Source organism: Phyllostomus hastatus, unplaced genomic scaffold, assembly GCF_019186645.2.
Source record: "Phyllostomus hastatus isolate PE091 unplaced genomic scaffold, TTU_PhHast_1.1 phas_scaffold_1066, whole genome shotgun sequence".
Taxonomy (NCBI): domain Eukaryota; kingdom Metazoa; phylum Chordata; class Mammalia; order Chiroptera; family Phyllostomidae; genus Phyllostomus; species Phyllostomus hastatus.
In genome coordinates this window covers 13988617-14005901 of record NW_025334004.1, presented here as the reverse complement: position 1 = coordinate 14005901, position 17285 = coordinate 13988617, and the positions used below count along the sequence as shown (strand labels likewise).

At 48.6% G+C, this 17285-nt stretch overlaps 2 protein-coding genes across 2 annotated transcripts in view; both read left to right on the top strand.

Moving 5' to 3' along the window:
* The window catches only part of FBXW4 (F-box and WD repeat domain containing 4), a 73110-nt gene that overhangs the window by 19983 nt on the left and 35842 nt on the right, over positions 1-17285 (top strand). Inside the window, exon 5 of the mRNA XM_045854680.1 lies at positions 2034-2128. Coding sequence (XP_045710636.1) covers positions 2034-2128 — 95 coding nt within the window. The remainder of the gene's footprint in view (positions 1-2033; positions 2129-17285) is intronic.
* Positions 4500-4727, top strand: LOC123828997 (small nuclear ribonucleoprotein E-like). The gene has a single exon (XM_045854492.1). It carries the CDS (start codon positions 4521-4523, stop codon positions 4725-4727), a length of 207 nt encoding a protein of 68 aa, XP_045710448.1. The 5' UTR covers positions 4500-4520.

Sequence of the window (17285 nt, the reverse complement as noted above, 5' to 3'; positions counted from 1 at the left end):
GGTCTCAGCAATAGAATGACTAAATTAAAGGCTTTGATGATTTAAGTTATTTTTTTTCTTTTATTGATTCTAGAAAGAGGGGAGGGAGGGAGAGAGGGAAGAAACATCGGTTACCTTTTGCACATGCCCCGACCGAGAACCTGGCCCACAACTCAGGCATGTGCCCTGACAGGAAATTAAACCCATGACCTTTGGTTTTCAGGATGACACTCAACCAACTGAGTCACAGCAGCCAGTGTAAAGACTTTGGTGATTTTAAAGGTCTTGGTACATACAGCCAACTGCTTTTTAGAAGAACTGTATAAATGTCCACTCCCACCGGGTTACGTCTCCAGGGATGGGTCTTCTTCGTATTTGACCACTGAGGGTGAAGGCGTGTTCAGCATACTCACGTTTCGGGTGGATGGGGCACTGCTGGGGCAGGTCAGGAGGCCTGCATTCCCGAGATGATGCTCGGGATTGGCCACGTGCTCCCTGAGCCACTCCTGGAGACCAGGAGCCTTGTTCTGCGGCTTGCACGATCTGGGAGTGCACCGGCTTGTGTCCTGGGGGCACCAGTGAATTCAGGCCTAGGCTGTCCCCATAGATTTTATAATCAGAGTCCTTAGTGTCTTCCCACCAGCCATGCAAGAGCATGCCTTCTAGGGGGCTTGCATCAGGGAAGAGGCAAACCTCTCTTTCCATATGGGGCCGTCTAAGAGAGGACATTGGGAGCACATCTAGTTACTACCAAAGTGGCCTGACCGTAGATCCAGAAGAGTGAGCCAGAATCATGGCACGCTGAGAAATGTGTGGTATTTACCTTTGTTTTCTGCCCCTCCTCATTCAGGATCTTCGTGTTAGATTTATTTCTTTTCCCTTTGTTGAGAAAATTAACTCATGCCCACTTCCCCCCATCATGCACACAAAATCTGAAACACTTTCTCCTTTTATAGGGAAGAGATATCATGTGACCCCAAGGAGGCCGGACTACCCCCACTCCATTCCTTACCCATTAAACTCAAGGAATGTTTCCTGAAAGTTCTTCCATCTAAGGTGCTGACTGACCTGTGTGTTCCCCTTATAGCACTGCAGGGACCCTGAGAGGTCATTGACCCATCCGGCCATCCCAGGGTCCCTCCTTGGCTGCTGTCTGGGGATAGCCCTGTATATTTGAGGTTTCCTTTCTGTTTAGTTAGAGGCTTCTATCCCTGTGTGTGTCATCTGGGGTTGGGTGAGGTGGGGGGGCCTCGTGCTTAATGGGAGATTTCTAAATGCACTGACTGCTGAGAGGGCTCTGTGAGTGTTGATTAGAGTTAAGCCCAGAGTGGCTGCTAATGTACATTCCTGACTGATAGGGACCAGATAATGTGCTCCAAGCAATATTTTTAACCTGTAGGAGATATGGAAGCTTAAAAGAGTTAAGCTTTTCTGCTACTTTTGGTGACACTAGGTGCTAAATTCCGTGCCGACATGAATAGCATTGGATCCTGGGCATTGTCAACAAACAAACAACAACACACCACCTTGCTACTTCGAGGTTTCTCTTCTTCCATTCTTTCCTTCTCTTGCATCTCTCTTTTCACTCCTCTCTCTAATTCTATCTCTTTCCTCCCGTACTGCACCTTGATCTTCCCCCCCTCCCCTCTACGTCCCCAAAGTGAAATCTTGGTGAGAGATAGGAGAAAGGAAAATCCACACACAGGGGGAGGTTGCTAAGAGAGGCGAGCCACACCACTCACTTGTCTTAGTCAGGCCTCAGCTGAGGAATGTGAAACTTCTGATTCCCTGGTAGAAAGTCGGCTGGGAAGTAAGGGCCATCGGGTGGAGGCGAAAGAGGGTGGTTAGACTGGGAGCCAGGGTCTATTTGGGTGGTAGGCTATCCAGAAGCCGAGAGGCCCCTCTGCTGGTACCCTGTGCTCTGTGTATACAGGACAGAAAGGGCTATCCATTGCCGCCGCCGCCACCATCACCACCCCCACCCTGTGCATCTTTCCTTCACCCCACGCCCATCCAGGCACTGCCAACGAGAGCATCTCCTCTCCTGTTTCCAGGTATGGTCTTTGGCCTCAGGCCGGCTTGGGCAGTGCTTACACACCATCCAGACTGAAGACCGAGTCTGGTCCATTGCTATCAGTCCGTTACTCAGGTAAGGGAGATATTTTTGGATATGCTTATGTCCGTCCCGTGTAATAATGCTTTTATTTTACAAAGTCAGGTGGGCTAGAAAATCTCCTTTCTACCTGTATGTTCTAGGTTGCTTTAGGTTACCCTCCTGGAGGTTTTGGGAATCCTCCAGAGACTTGAGGTCTGCAGGTCACTGCCTATATGCGTGGGCTTGAGCTAACCTTCCAGGAGCCAGCTTCCTGAGCATCCATCTGGCCCAGGGATGTGAGGGAAAAGGTGCTGTGTTAGAACGTAACTGAGTCCAGCTATGACAACAGTGTCCTATCTGGAATAGATGCCGTTCTGGGTTGTTACTAAAGCGGAGGCCTCTCAGCACCCCTGGGAGGTGACAGTGCCAGCCAGCCTGCTCTCACAGGTCTCACATCAGTGGTGTGTCCCCTTGGAAAATGTCTCCCGGAGAAGCCCTTACAGAGTTGAGGCATCAGGAGAGGCACGAGGCCTGTGGGCTGTTGGGCTTTCATCTGAAGACATTTCATCCAAATGTGGTGTAGATTTATTGACCATCGTGGCAGAAGTGCCAGGTTTTTGATGATGGCTCTACCCTACCCTTTGGCCTGACCGGTATTTCTCTAGCTTTATCTATCCTGACTTCTGCTTTCTAGGCTCTCGTGGACTTGGGCAGAGCCCCTCTCCTCCCCAGCAGCGGGCACTGATGCCCTCTCCTGTACCTGCTCTGCCACAGTGTTCGCCTCGGGTCTTACCCGCTTCCTCCGTCCCTCCCTCCCAATCCAAATGATCAGAGGGAAAGCTGTAGGGCCACCACCCCCCAAAACTGAGTTTGAGTCAGTCATTTGTTTTACGAGAGAGTCAGTTCCCTCCTTTGCTCAGCCCCCTTTCCTCCTCTTCACCCCAAGGAGCTTGCACCCCTCCTCCTGCCCCCTTCCACAATTCCCTTTCAAATTTTTTTCTTCCTAAAGAATTAGAGCCGATTAGCCACGTCATTAATTCTTCAATTTGACGGCTGATATAGCAGGACCTGAAACACATTGCTGACCCCAGAGAATGGAGACCCCATTCCTTAGCATATTGACGATGGGAGAAGTTAATTAAAATTCCACAGAGCGGAGGTGTCGGCTAACCTATAAACCTGTCGCTGTTCGGAACAAATCATTGCAGCGATCCTAGGGAAGCGGGAAGGAAAGAGCAGCGGGGAGGAGAGAGGCCTAAGTGTGTGGGAGCGGAGGGTGGAAACCGGAGCCGGCCGGCTTCGTCCGCTCCTCAGTTTCTTCCTCATGCTGCTACCCCTGTTTAAGCCAGTGAGCCCGGCTTCGGGGTCTGTGGGCTGGATCTGTGTGAAGATTGAAGGACAGTGGGACAGTCTGTGGGAGATGACAGGTGCCCTGGTGACTTTGTCTTGGTGGTTACCTGTGGACGTCTGCTGGCTTCAGGGGATTTGGGTGGGGTGGGGTGGGGTGGGTGGTGGAGGGCAGTTCTTCTGAGCTGGAGATGGTCCGCGTGCTCCCTGCCCGTGTGTTTAGGCCAAAGAACACAGACAGACTCTCCCAGCACCCCCGAGCCATATTCTTCTCCTCCAGCTGCCTCTTCTGGACTGTGCCCTGCTACCTGTTAACAGAATGGAGCACAGCAGCTGTCGAAGATGGTGCCAATAAGAAGTTGAGGAAAGAGTCTGCCCTCACCATTAAGTAGCAGTTTAGATTACAGTTAAGAGAGTTTGGGAGGGGGGGGTTGGCTACAACTTGGAGACTGGCTTTGAGGAAAGACCTAGCTTTCTATTACGAGTATGCCCCCTGACTGCTACTGCTACTAGCAGCTAACACCGATTAGTCAGCAGCCCCGCGCCAGACCCTCTGCTGTGTCCTTGATGTACTTCATCTTTGGTGAAAACCCGAGTCTTACATTTTCTTCACATTCTCCTTCAGAGGCTTCTTGGTGTACTTTCTTGACCCTGGGATGAGTCTTTCACTCACTGTTGGTTGGCTCTTCAGCTCCTCACCCAGAGTTATTTGAGATGACCTTTCCCCTAACTCCAGATGGTATCTTGGACTCTAAAAATAGTTTGTAGCTTAATTCCAGAAGTAGATTTTTGAGGTATTGCATGGGTTAGTATGGTCTTTTTTTTTTTTTAAGATTTTATTTATTTACTTTTAGGGAGAGGGGAAGGGAGGGAGAAGGGTGGGAGAGAAACATCAATGTGTGGTTACCTCTGGAACACCCCGCACTGGGGAGCTGGCCCACAACCCAGGTATGTGTCCCGACTGGGAATCAGTCTGGTGACCCCCTGCTTCACAGGCGGCACTCAATCCACTGAGCCACACCAGCCAGGGCAGTTAGTGTGGTCTTTTGTCAGCTTCCACCATGGCATATGTGGCCAAGCCCAAAGAGTGCAGAAGGTGATGGTGCAGCCCATCAACCTTATCTTCAAGTACTTGCAGGACAGATCTCAGATTCAGCTGTGGCTTTATGAGCAAGTGAGTGTATGGATAGAGGGCTGTGTCATTGGTGCAGAAGAGATTCATTCTAAAACAAAGTCAAGAAAACAACTAGGTCAGAGCATGCTAAAAGGAGATAATAATATTCTGCTCCAAAGTGTCTCCATCTAGAAATGACTGACAACATGAGAAATTGTTGAGAAGCAATTCCATTTGTGTTCTTTAGGTGTTCTTTGTTGCAGATAGTCCTTGAACATTTATTCATATTGTTTTGATTACCCTTTTGTTATTACCAGATGACAATAAATGCTGTGTGGCTTTTTATTAAAAAAAATAATTTGCTTTTGGGATTCTGTCATTGCATTGGGAGACCAGAATATATGGTGGTGTTATCTCTGCTCCTTTTTGTCTTATCCAAAACTATTCTGGGATAGGGGCCTTTTCATCTTAATGTTAGATCAATTTCTTCTCTCTCTGTCCATGGATTTGAACTTTTCAACAAACTTATCCATTTATCCTGATCTGGGAGGCACTGCCTCCCAGCCTTGGGGTCTCTTCTGGGGGACTGGAGTTCTGCTTTGCCACCAGCCAACAGAGCGACCTCAGGTAAGTCGTCCCCTTCGCTGAGCCTCAGTTTCCTCATCTATGAAATGTAAATATTTTTCCTTTATAGACCTTTCTAGATTATCATGACTGTGACATACAGTAATGAATGAGAAAACACTCTGCAAAGCTAAAAGGGCTGTAATACGGTGCCCACCGGAATCTCTCCTCTCTGTAGCATTTGCCCCGTGGCCTCATGTCTCAGCTCTTGCCCCAGGCTTTGGCTGGCCCTGGTGGAGTTACTTTGCTCTTTTGCAGTCTTCTTGAGGTGGGGACTCAGCAGGGATCTCTCTTTCCTCTCCTTTTCCTCCTGTAATATTCTTGCCCTTGGTGGCTGCCTTCTGTTCCCCTTCCTGCCACTTTCCTATGGACTGTGGTCATCAGTATCACTAATGTGATGAGACCCTGAACTCATGAAGAACATGGGGGTGCTGTTGGGGCACCCAGCTGTCCTCCTCTAGGGCAGGGACTCCTGGTTTACCTGACTCCTTCTTTTTAAAAAGATTTTATTTATTTTTAGAAAGAGGGGAAGGGAGGGAGAAAGAGAGGGAAAGAAATATCAATGTGTGATTGTCTCTCCTGCGCTCCCTTACCATGGACCTGGCCCACAACCCAGGCATGTGCCCTGACTGGGATTTGAACTGGCAACCGTTTTGTTCACAGGCCAACACTCAATTCACTGAGCCATACCAGCCAGGGTGATTTACCTGACAATTTCTCACGCCCTCACAGCTCCCTTACAGTTAGAAGGAACCTGGATAGTTAGATCTGGCACGTCGTTTCTCTTAATTAATCTCTTTCTGCAATTTCAAATAATATGTCAGAGGTATTTATCATATCTATCTGATGCTAGGACTTTTCTGCCTTTTTTTCTTATGTGTTAACTTAGACACTTGTAGTGTGAAACATGAAACCTCAAGCCCTAGGCTTATTTTGAGGTGCTCATGACTGAAAGCAAGCAGGTACTCTTTCCTGTGTCCAGATGTCACCTTTCCTTCCTTCCATGACCTTGAGTTCTTGATTCGTAAACAGTCATGGAAGATGATACTTAACACCAGTTATGTGCTTCGAGCTGTGTTTAGGCACTCAGAAAACACAGGAGGAAAACCACTTGTCTCCACAGCAGGGTGGCAGGCAAGGGCCTTTTACTCTGCCTCTTACCCATCTTCTTGCCCTGATAGCAATGGTTCTGTTTCTGAGATTCATGACTTGGAGATGAAGCCCTCCTCCTGCAGAGGAGGCCTGGCCTGGCACTGTTAATGAGCGGTGGGTTCAGATGGAACAGCAGTGAGCTCCTGAGGCCTGCCTGGGTGGCAGGACAGTGTCCGGGCGTGTTTGTGGGGCTGCGTACGTCAGCCCAGCTGGTCTCACAGACCAACCTCCTGAGGTCGCATTGGATTCTGAGCACTGTTCCATGAGTAACACGGATAAGCTGAGTTTTTAAAATGTCCAATATGTTTTGTTGCCATCCAAAATTATTGCCAGCTGAATAAAGTTAGTAAATCCTCAAGAATGAGGAAATGCAGAACTGTTAAAGACTTACTTTCATTCCCTTCTGCTTTTCATCTTTTCCTTTCCTTCTCCCTTTTCTCCCCACTTCCTGTGCACTGACCGGACATGTGCTGCGAGGCAGGTCCCCCAGAGGGCCTGTTCGTAGGTGGGAATAAGACGGGTACATAATTGTGATGGTCGCCATGTGATACTAAGTGCCTGAAACTAGGCTGTCTTTAAGGGGGAAGAAGGGTGCCATTCCAGGCAGAGGGAGAAATCGAGGCTTAGAGAAGCTCAAGGTAGGGCACATGTGGCATAGGGTGGAAGAGGCAGCAGTTGGTGCTCCGGTCTGCAGCCTGTCATAGTCCACCCATGTCCTGTGGGCTCAGGGAGGACCACGAGGCAGGCCCCAGGTCATCGCCATGCCTTTACCACTAGCGCGTCTTGGATAGTAGCTGTGGCCCTCGAAGGGCTCTGTGGGAACCGGGGCCAGAGTAGAGAGAGAGAGGGGTGGGCTCACTCAGGTAGCTGTAAATGCCTGCCCCAGTCCGGGAGTGCGGGTCCTCGTAGATCTTCAGTCTGCAGGGCCCCCTCCGAGCCAGGCAGACGGGGGGGCCCTGATGGTGAAATCAATCTGTAGGCCTGCTTGCCCTGCTTGCCTAGGAGGGGAGGAGAGAGGAACCCACAGCTTCTCCTTCCTCTGCAGACACCATAGTTATTACCCTCAGGAGAAAGGAGGTGCTCGACAGAATCCGCCCCCTCCCCCAGAACAACGTTTGCTATCGTGAGAGCGAGTGTGGTCAGGAAGGCTTCCTAGGACACTTGGGTTTTAATCCCTTCTCTCTTGTTTCTGTCATTAGGGAAATATATGAGTGGTATAGGTGTAGAAACTCGACTTAGCTGTGTTATTAAATATACAATATAATTTTGTGTTACTTTGCTCACTGTGGTGGCCTGTTTGTTTTTTGGGGGATTAGTCCAAGTCTGCATGAAATGTACCGATTCAAATTTGTAAAGTGAGTTGTGGCCTCTGGGGGGTTTTGACAGAGCAGCTGCCCCTTCTTGCTTCACTTCTCCCAGAGGTGAGGGAGAATCTGGACGGAGAGCAGGCACTGTGTACTGTTTGGTAAGGGGGTGGGTTTCTTGGGAGAGCAGGGTGTTTGTTCCAGTGGCTACAGGGTTTGCTGTGTGTTGTGTGGGGGGTAGATGCATATTCACTAGCCTGTTGAAATGCACCTTTCTTTAGTGAAAAGTAATTGCATCTGGAGTTTTCCCTGACAGAGAGGTTTGAAAGATTGGAAAAAGAAGCAGCCAACTTTTGGTTTGGAATCTTTTGGTTCCCAGTGGTTCAGCAATCCTTTGGCCCTAGGCTGCATAACTCACTCAGGGCTTTGAGGAGGAGACGAATCAAAAGGAAAGGTTGTGCCTCTGAGTTTTGCTTTTTCTGATTGGCAGTAGAGAGCTGGGTCCTGAAGAGGATCCCTAACCTTGATAACCTGAAAGAATATTCCGTTGGATGACTTTGTCAGACCTCATATTTGTCGCTGGTTCTCCTGATGACTTGGCCCCTGGCCAACTCAAAGACCTCCCTGTTCTCCCTTCCCAGGGCTGGGACAAGAGGGAAGCTTCCGCTGGGGCCTGTCTAGGGAAAAGATACCTTGCTAAGGCAAGAACTGGCCCAGCGTTCCCCTTTGCCAGGCTGTAGAGCACACAGGAGGGAGCTTCCTGCATGTGGTGCCTCTGGATGAGAGGGTCAGAGGTGCAGAGGCACCATGGTGGGCTGGCATGGCCGGAAGGGGAGGCATGATACCTGGAGAAAGAAGGAAGCTCTGGGTAATGCTAGGTGGGCCCCTTGGTCCAGCCTGAAATGACTGAAAATTGGAAAATGATCAGTGTTGGGGATACAGTTGAATCAGGGTCTGGTCCTGCTGAGTCTCAGGGCAGTGCCCGCCACCCTAGAGTTCATTGCCTGTGCTAAGCCACGCCTCTCTGGCGGGTATGTCCATCAGTAGCAAGGACGAAATGCCACAGGGACAGGGGTGGGTTTCATTTCCTCAAAACTCTGGCTCTCTGCCACTAGCCAGGGCAGGATGGGCACGGGGAGGCTCATGTGCTAAGCTGCTGGCCTGAGACCAGCACCCCAACCAGTCCTGGCTGGCCCAGAACCCATTTGTGGGAGTGACTTTTCCCTGGCCAGCAAGGTTGGCTCTGTTGTCAAGAGCTGACAAATAAAATACCACAGGCAGAAACAGAGGCCGCTGTAGAAGGCTAGAGACAGAGCGCATGCCACGGAGACCCTGCCCCTGCTGACGGGTACATTTCCGCCCCTCAGTCGCAGTGTCTCAATTCTTTCTCCACCTCCGTCTCTCTCCCACCTGCCGCCTGCTGCACTTTCTCTCTCTGTCTCTGTCCAGGTACTTAAGCGTTACTATGTGCTAGACCCCTGGGGGAACAGCAGTGAACTAGACAGCATGGTCTGATGAGACCATGGTCAGAGACAGACTAATCAAATGGGTAACCTGTGTGCTAAGTTCTCAGATGGGGGAACGGAGCACAGTGGAGGGGTCAGAGCTTTCTTTCCCTCCTTCCCGCTCCAGTCCCCGCCCGCACTGCTATTTCTGCTCTTCCTCCATCGCGCAGGGGAGAGGGAGAAGATCGTTTTCCTGCCACAGCTGTGGCTGACTTTTCTGGGTTGTGTGTGCACCGTGCCTGTGTTTTTCCACCTTTGATCACTGTTCTGCCTACAGATAATTTAGCAATCACATCCCAAGGTGGAAGCATGGAGTTAATGTTAAAATTAGTTGTTTTTTTTTTTTACTCTTTAAACTTCAGTGGGTGATGAGGCAGAGAGGGAGGCGGGAGGGTGAAGGGGAGCCATAAATTCTGTGGCTGGTGTAGCTGTTCTCTAAGCAGCCGGGAAGCCTCTGATGTCTCCACAGCACTTTCATTAACATTTAAATTAAGGGTTTGTTTTCCAGTCTGTTTTATAGGCAGGGACCTTTCATGGCCTGTCACATGTGGCACCCCCCACCCCTCCCTGTCTTCCAAGCAAGTGTGTGATTGTAGCCACTGCTCTGTCCTAACTCCGGTTGCAGCTGGAGTTCAAAGGGAACTCCTGGAGATGGAGCTCTGGAGGTACAAGGTGCAGCAGTCAGGATGTGGGTGTTCCTCCCCAAATGCAGGCACTGCACAGGAGCTCCTTGTCCACTTATCTGGCCTGTGCTTTTCTCTGCTCTTTCAAGGGACACACACTTCAGTCCAACACTGACCCCTCCCCACCCCTCCTCCCCTGGGGCCACGGGGCCTGCGGGAAAGGGGGCATCCACGAGTGGCTTCTCCGCGTAGCACAGGTCAGGGCCTGGGACAGATCGTTCTGAGATACGGTCTTCATGCTTATCTTCCTCCTTCTGATTTTTTTTTCTTTTTTGAGCCTCAAGAATACATCCTCCTACTCCACTTACAGAAGCAACAATATGAAAGAGATTATCATCTGTGAGGAATTTACAATATAATAGGGTCCTTGGTCCTGGAAAGTGCATTCTAGGCCAAATAGCTGTGCGCACACACACCACACCTAGTTGCCAGCTCCGAGTGGACAGTGTCTGAAAGAGCGGGCTGATGTAGGTGGTCACTGAAGAAACTGTTTCCAAGGTCGTGGCGTTTAAGAATGCCAACAGAATGGATCTGTTTCTAAACTTCTTTTACACTAGCATATCTGGCAGCATTTGGGGGTGTTTTGAAAAGATACCCCTGCCCTGCTCCCTCTCCTCCTCATCAGCTGCCTGTAGATCTGTAGATTGTGAGAAAGTATGCCAGACACTCACAGAGCACCTCATAGTTCATGACCTCTGAGGGCTTAGTTCCCCCACTGCTGCTCTGGAGCTAGCTTTCCTTTCCAGAGAGGGGCTTTGGGCCTTTTCCTCCTCCTCTTCAGAGGCTCGGAATAGTCTTTCTCTTGGAGCCTTGACTTCACTGCTTGGGTCACTGCCTCTTTCCTCCTTCCTTCACTATCCACTCATACAGTTTCTGACTTATCTGCAGGATTGAAAATGGCTGAGTGTCCTGCCCTCCCGTTCCAGGTAATCTAGTCAACAGGTGGACACCCTCATGCCCTGGAGTCCCGCCCAAGGGGAGTGCAGGAGGGGCCAGGGTGACCCCGTGCAGGTGCTGCCGGGCTCAGATTGCAGCCTGGTGTCCAGGCCCTGCCTGGTGGTGATTAATCTGGGACACGGGCCGGCAGAGGCCCGGCCAGGGCGGCTTTGGTCCCTCACTGTGAAGACCTTTGGCTTGGAGACTGAACTGATCTCTGCTGCCTGCATCGGCTTGAGTTTGATCTGTCAAGGCTAAAGAGGAACCTGGTGGCGGGGCGGAAACTTCTAGTCCTGCCTGACTTACGGCACCGATCCGTGCCAGTGGCCCTGTCATGACAATGCTCGTATATTTAAGGTTTCCCCACCTGTTAGCTGTGGTACTCAGACCAGTCAGAAGAGGGATCTTCATGAAGTGTCTGTGGTTTTAGTTTCTTGAGCCAACAGAACTTATTCTTGTAAGTTGACTGGGGGCTGGGTGGACCTAAGTGAAAAAGGCAGTGATGGGGGTGTGGCTGATCAGTAGCATGAATATACATTTGTGTATTGGGGGGGTCACATCTGAGGTAGGAGGGTTGCCCTATCCTCCTGCAAATAGGTGGCTATCAGGCAGTTTGGGGCAGATTTCAGTATTCTGGAGTCATCTTAAATTCCTTGTTTTTCTGTTTATTTCAAGCCAGATTTTTTGAAAATGTGCTTCCTGCCCTGGCTGGTATGGCTCAGTGAATTGAGTGACCCCCTGTGAACTAGGGGGTTGAGGGTTCGGTTCCTGGTTGGGGTGCATGCCTGGGTTGTGGGCCAGGTCCCTGGTGGGAGGCATTCAGGGGGTGGCTGCACATTGATGTTTCTCTCCTTTTCTTTCTCCCTATCTTCATCTTTCTAAAAATAAAATCAAATCTTAAAAAAAAAAAAAAGAAAGAAAGAAAATGTGCTTCCCCCTTTCCACCCGTGAGCACCCTCGTCCCTGGATCACTAGATGGCAGTCCATAGTGCCAGCTGTATTTCTTCTCCACGTTCAGGACAGTCGCGTGTGGCTGTATCGGTCATGGGATTAAGACCTAGGAACAGGAGTTCTGCTGCCCATGACCCCTGTATCAGTGAGTCTCAGTAAGTTTCTTTATTGTAGTTCCATTTGGGGGGTTAGGAGATTGGAACCCCAGAGCTGGAACGTTTTCTTTACACCGAGAAAGAGAATAGACGTCTGCGTGTGCCACCACCAGTAGCGTATGTTGGCCCCGTTGGTGTGAGCTGTGCAGATGCTGTGCATCACAGAGGTCAGCGCTGATGCTGAATTCTGCTGTGCTGACCAGAGTTTCTATGTGTGATGGCTATAAAGGGTGCATTTATGCCTCAGCAAGCCAGCAAATGATTTTGCTCTTCTTCACACTGAAAGATCTTTGGCTTTGTGGATTGGACAGGGTCTAACCCTTGTGTTTCTCTAGCAGCTTTTTGAACAGGACTCTTAAAGTTGCAGATCAAGAACTTTGGGGAACAGGTTTTTATTTGCCATCTTCTATGAGAGTTATGTACCTGAGTGCTACCCCCATGCCCCTGGGGTTGCCTATTAAGCTGACTACCCAGGATCCTTGCCCCTTTTCCCAACTGACTTGTGCTCCTCTCTCTGGCCAGGGCATTTTCACAACAGGTAGTTTGTAACATGGCCTGTAGCACTCTGTCAGACAGACTTGGCTCAAGCAGAAGTTGCTGGCATAGGAGGGAGGAGTGGAGGGAGGAGGGAGGAGTGGAGGGAGGAGGGAGGGGAGGGTGTGCATACAGAAGCCATGGTAATTGCGAAGGGAATATTAGTCCAAGAGCTGCTGGCCCAGGAAATTGCTTTCTGCAGAAGCTTTCCTTTTTCATAGTTTGCAATGCAAATTTAAAACATGGATAGGGAACAAAAAAGGTATAGGAAGGGCAGGTGGAGTGCCAGTTGGGATGTGATAACATCCAAAATCTTCAGCAGGGTCTTAATTTGTAAATGGGAATTACAATAATGAGAGTGAACCTTTTAGGAGATTAAAATAATTATAAATCATTTTTGGCTGTGACCCCCACCCCCACATGTACCCTTTCCACATTCTTCTGTTCAGATTTGTCTCTGGCCCTGCTCAGCTTGTCCTGCTGTCTCCTTTCCTGCTCCTTCCTACAGCACAGCCATAATCCAGCTTCTGGAACAAGGGCCATGGTGGTCACGGTGTAGTGTTTTGATTTTCGCAGCAGGCTGGAAACAGCAGCCCCCTCTAAAGTTGGTACACTTAAGAAGACGTGCACAGCAGCCCTGGGGGCTGGGGCCTCTGCGTACAGGCTGGAGAGCTTGCATCTGGAGGCAGGAACTTGCCTGCTTACTGAAGGCATTACAGCCAAGGCTCTTCATCATATGCTTTCTCCGATCCTCTCAACACTGTGGGTAGGCTTGATGAAGCAGAATGTGGGACCAGCAGGCCTTTTTCCATTCTCAATTTTCCAGGCTTCACTGGCCCCATCTAGAGAGGTGTGACTTTTTGCTCACAGGCTGGACACATTTACCTCTATGTTGCTTCTGGTGGTGATGGAGGTAGGGATAGGTAGGAGATGGCCACCACTTTCATTATGCTGGCATAGTAAGTGGTCCGGTGAGGAGCTTCTGACCGGCTTCTTTGTAGGAGCTGAATTACATAGGAAGACACAAAGGCTAGAAGGAAGAGCTTTTCAAGCATAAATGTGCCTCAGTAGTAGAGGCCCTGGGCAACTGTGGGGACTACATCTCCTTTAGTGTGGCTCTGTTGCACATGTGACGTGCACTGGCTGAACACACAGGGAAGGAAAGGCTGAGGTGTGTGGGGTAAACTGAAATGAACCCCTTTCTGCCTGTGGCCACCATGGGTGTCCCTCCCTCCCTTCTTCATTGATTGGGGGATTTTAAAAGAGAGATTAGTGTGAGTCTTGCCCTGGGGCAGTCCTTTGGTGCGTGGTCCAGGCTCTGGAGTCTCAGGAGCGCAGTCTCCCTCTTAGGATGCTGTCCACATTCAATGGCCATCACTTAGCACATGCTCCTCACCCTGAACTCACTGTGCAGTGGCCTGCAGGGCTGCGGAGAGGGTGCAGTTCAGAGTACATGACCCATTGCCTCTCTTTCTCCTGAGGATTCTACTCTTATAGGTCAGCACTTTCTCCAGTCATTTTCTGTCTTGTTGCAGCTGTAGCATTAGCTGTCCTGGCAAAGCCTGGGCCTCTTTCTTCCTGGGCCTCTTTCTTCCCGGGCCTGAATGGGAGGAGACTGAGTGAGTGATTGGGGTGGGGTCCTATGGTAAATAACCCACGAGAAGGGTCAGCTGGGCATGAGGGTGAGACTTGTAACATTTGGCAAAGAGAGGGACATGTGAGTTGATGTGTTTGAAGCCCTCTACTTTCCTGACCAGTTTGAATCTCACTAGTATCCAGGGTGAGCTGTGGTTGAGAATCAAAACAAAAAAAATTAACACAAAAATGTAAGCTGTTCAAAGGATTCTTCCACTTGTTAGAGGTCAGTGGCCAGGGAAATCCTTCTTTGCAGGCAGTAAAGGTGGGCTATCTGCAGGAAGAGGGAGAGGAGAAGTTAGGGTTTTACACTTGCATTAGTTTGGCAGTGAGTATCAGAATAAAAATGTGAAAACCTTTTGATATATAAATTTTATTTCTAGGAATTTATCCTAAGGCAATAACCAGACAAGTATACAAGATGTACTTATAAAGACTTGTATTAAGAACACCTATATATCCATTAATAGGGGTCTGGTTAAATATTTTATGATATATTCATTCAACAGAGTCCTACATAGTCATTAAAGGAATGATATAGATGTGTGTTAATTGATCCCAAAAGATGTTATAACTTCGTTAAGTGAAAAAGGGTCACAGCATGAGTCATTTATTTGACTATCTCATTAGAGTTATTTCTTATGTGGTGGATTTCTCTGACATTTACTTTCTTTTTACTTTTTTTGTATTTAAACTTTTTTATGAGCTTATTTTTATAATTAGAAAAAACATAAATTGCATTTAAATGTCTGTTTTAGTATCAGGCAGGTGTATGGAGAATCCTTCCTCTTTTCTTTACAGTTATTTAAATTAAGGATGCATGCACCTACATTTACTTTTTTATTTTATACAGTTTTATTGAAGTATAATTTATATATCATAAAATTCACTCACTTTAAGTGTACAATTTAAGTGCACAATTCTATGATTTTTAGCAAATTTACAGAGCTCTGTAACCATGACCACAATCCACTTTAGCATATTTCTGTCACCCTGAAAAGATCCTTCCTTATGTTTACTTTTGCAGCATTAAACGCAGTTTCACACTTGGGACATTTTGTGGGCATAGAACTCAGTTAAAATATTGGAATTTGTATAAAAAGGCAATGTACACCCAGAAACATTTTTCTGTGTGTAATGCATATTCCTGAGTGCCTGCCTTACAGATGCGTCAAGAATGCTATACTGTGTAAGGTCTCGTGGGGAATATGAAGTAACACAAGAGACCGTTTTTACCATCCAGGGGCTTACAGTCCAGTCTGCACATCTTCAGATTTATTCCACTGTATGTGCGGTGTGAGAGCCATCAACTATCAAGGTTTTTGACAGGGAATCAGAGGAAAGCAGTAACCATTTTTGTTATATCAGAGGAGCTTCTTAGGTGACATGGAATTTGAAGTGGGACTTCAAGGATGGCACTCTTTAAGTTGCATAAGAAAGTTTGAGGTAAGGGGACAGATATGAACAAAGACATAAGGGATGTGAAGCTAGGTGTCAGTTTGGGCGTTCAAGGCAGACAAGTTTGGCTGCCTGGGGAGGAAGGTTTGTGTAATGACGTGGTGGGCAAGGAGGCCAGAGCGGAAGTTTGGAGCCTGGTTTAGAAAGAGCTTTGAAGAGCAGAGTTTCAATTTAACTCTAGGATAATAGGAAACCATAGAATATTTTTGGCCAGATTGAAGCCACTAAATGATTTACCTGGTGGCACAATGTAGGGGATACTTTGGAGGGGGATAGACTGAGGGTGTCCGTATGCGCTCCTGGAAGTACACTTTGTTAGCAGTGAGGGGCTGGGTTCCTTGGACCGTGGGAGGATGCCCTGGGTTCAGGAGAAGCAGAGGACACAGCCTGTGGGCAGTCATGACTGCATTTGGGGTAGAGGGGCGGAGACCCGCGTGAGCTCCTCTAGGAGCCTGAGGGTCAAAGGGGCCCCTGGCTTCGAGAAGGCGGAGTTTTGTTTGAAACATGTTGACTTGAGTAGGGGATGGCACAGTCAGGTAGCCCTTGCCAGAGATAGCCAGGGAGGTGGCCTGGAGCTCAGACCTGGGGTCAAGAAGCAGAAGGCATTGGTACGGAGACAATAGTTGAAATAACATGAGGGATTAGCATCAAAGGAAAGCTCAGAAAGAAATAAAGACATCCGGGCAAGGAGAAACCAAGAGGCAGAAAGTACCATCAAAGAGAGCAGAGCATCCAGTAAGACTAGATTTTGGGCAATTTCCATACATTCACTTATCACTAGCTTGCTTTGTTAGATCTCTTCCTTATTCTAAGTGATGGTAAGAGATAAAGTAGAAGTCACAACCTTGATAGTGATGCATGGAAATTTGCAAGCATTTTATTCTCCTTGCTTGATTTAAACGTTACGTACTTTTCAAACTATAATAAATTCCAAGTTTTGCTCTCTCTCAAGTTCTTCCCTCTGGCTCTTGTTCTCTATTGCTCTACCCTATGGTTATTTTTTTTTTCTTGAGGGTTGCCCACTTTGGGCTTGGTAATTTTTTCCCCCTCTGCTCACAAAATCACTTAGGGTACACTGGGTTGTGGAGGGTCAGCAGCTGATCTAGAGATGCCAAGTGAGGTAGTAGCATTAATCCTTGCAATTTTCTCCATGCAGAGTGGTATCAGGGAAATCAAGAGAGGCCAATTTAGGAGAGAGAAAAAAGCCAGCTGACCACGTGGCCATTTAGAGGGACGTGGCACCAGAGCCCCAGGGGCCCCTCAGGTTCTGGGCTTGCTTGGGCAACTGTCCCTGTCTGAGAACTTTTTCTTTAAAGAAAATTAAATAGAAACTTTCAAATCTTCCTTGGGTTTTTTGGGGTAGTAATTCCATGGGGCTTGTCATTTGTGTTTGAAGCCAGTGGTGAGGAGGGCGGAGTAAGGAGAAGCGAGGGGGTGGAGATGGGAAGCGGAGAAGGAATCAGAGAGAGAAATTTTATTGAGGGAGAGTTTGCTGGGTTTATGGGAGGGAATCTCTCCCCTCCTCCCCATTCGGATTTGAAAGGGCCGGTGAATCTTTGATTAGGTGCAGGTCAAAAGAATTTACACATTGTGACCTTAATAACTAGAGGTGATTGGCAGGCGGGCTCTAGGGAAGGGGCCGCGGGCCCCTTTCATCTCACTTAGCACAGAGGAGAGACAATGGGCCAGCCGATTTTCCTTGTTGTCCCTTGTTTGAAAAGGTCTGGTGTCTCTACTAGGTACCTGTGACATGGGGGTCTTGATTGGGGTCTCATAAAGGCCCCTGTCAGTATGTCCAAAGGCCAAGAGTACA

Excerpts from the sequence above, each read along its gene's own strand:
- LOC123828997 (XM_045854492.1), top strand. The coding sequence starts at position 4,521 with ATGGTGCAGCCCATCAACCTTATCTTCAAGTACTTGCAGGACAGATCT.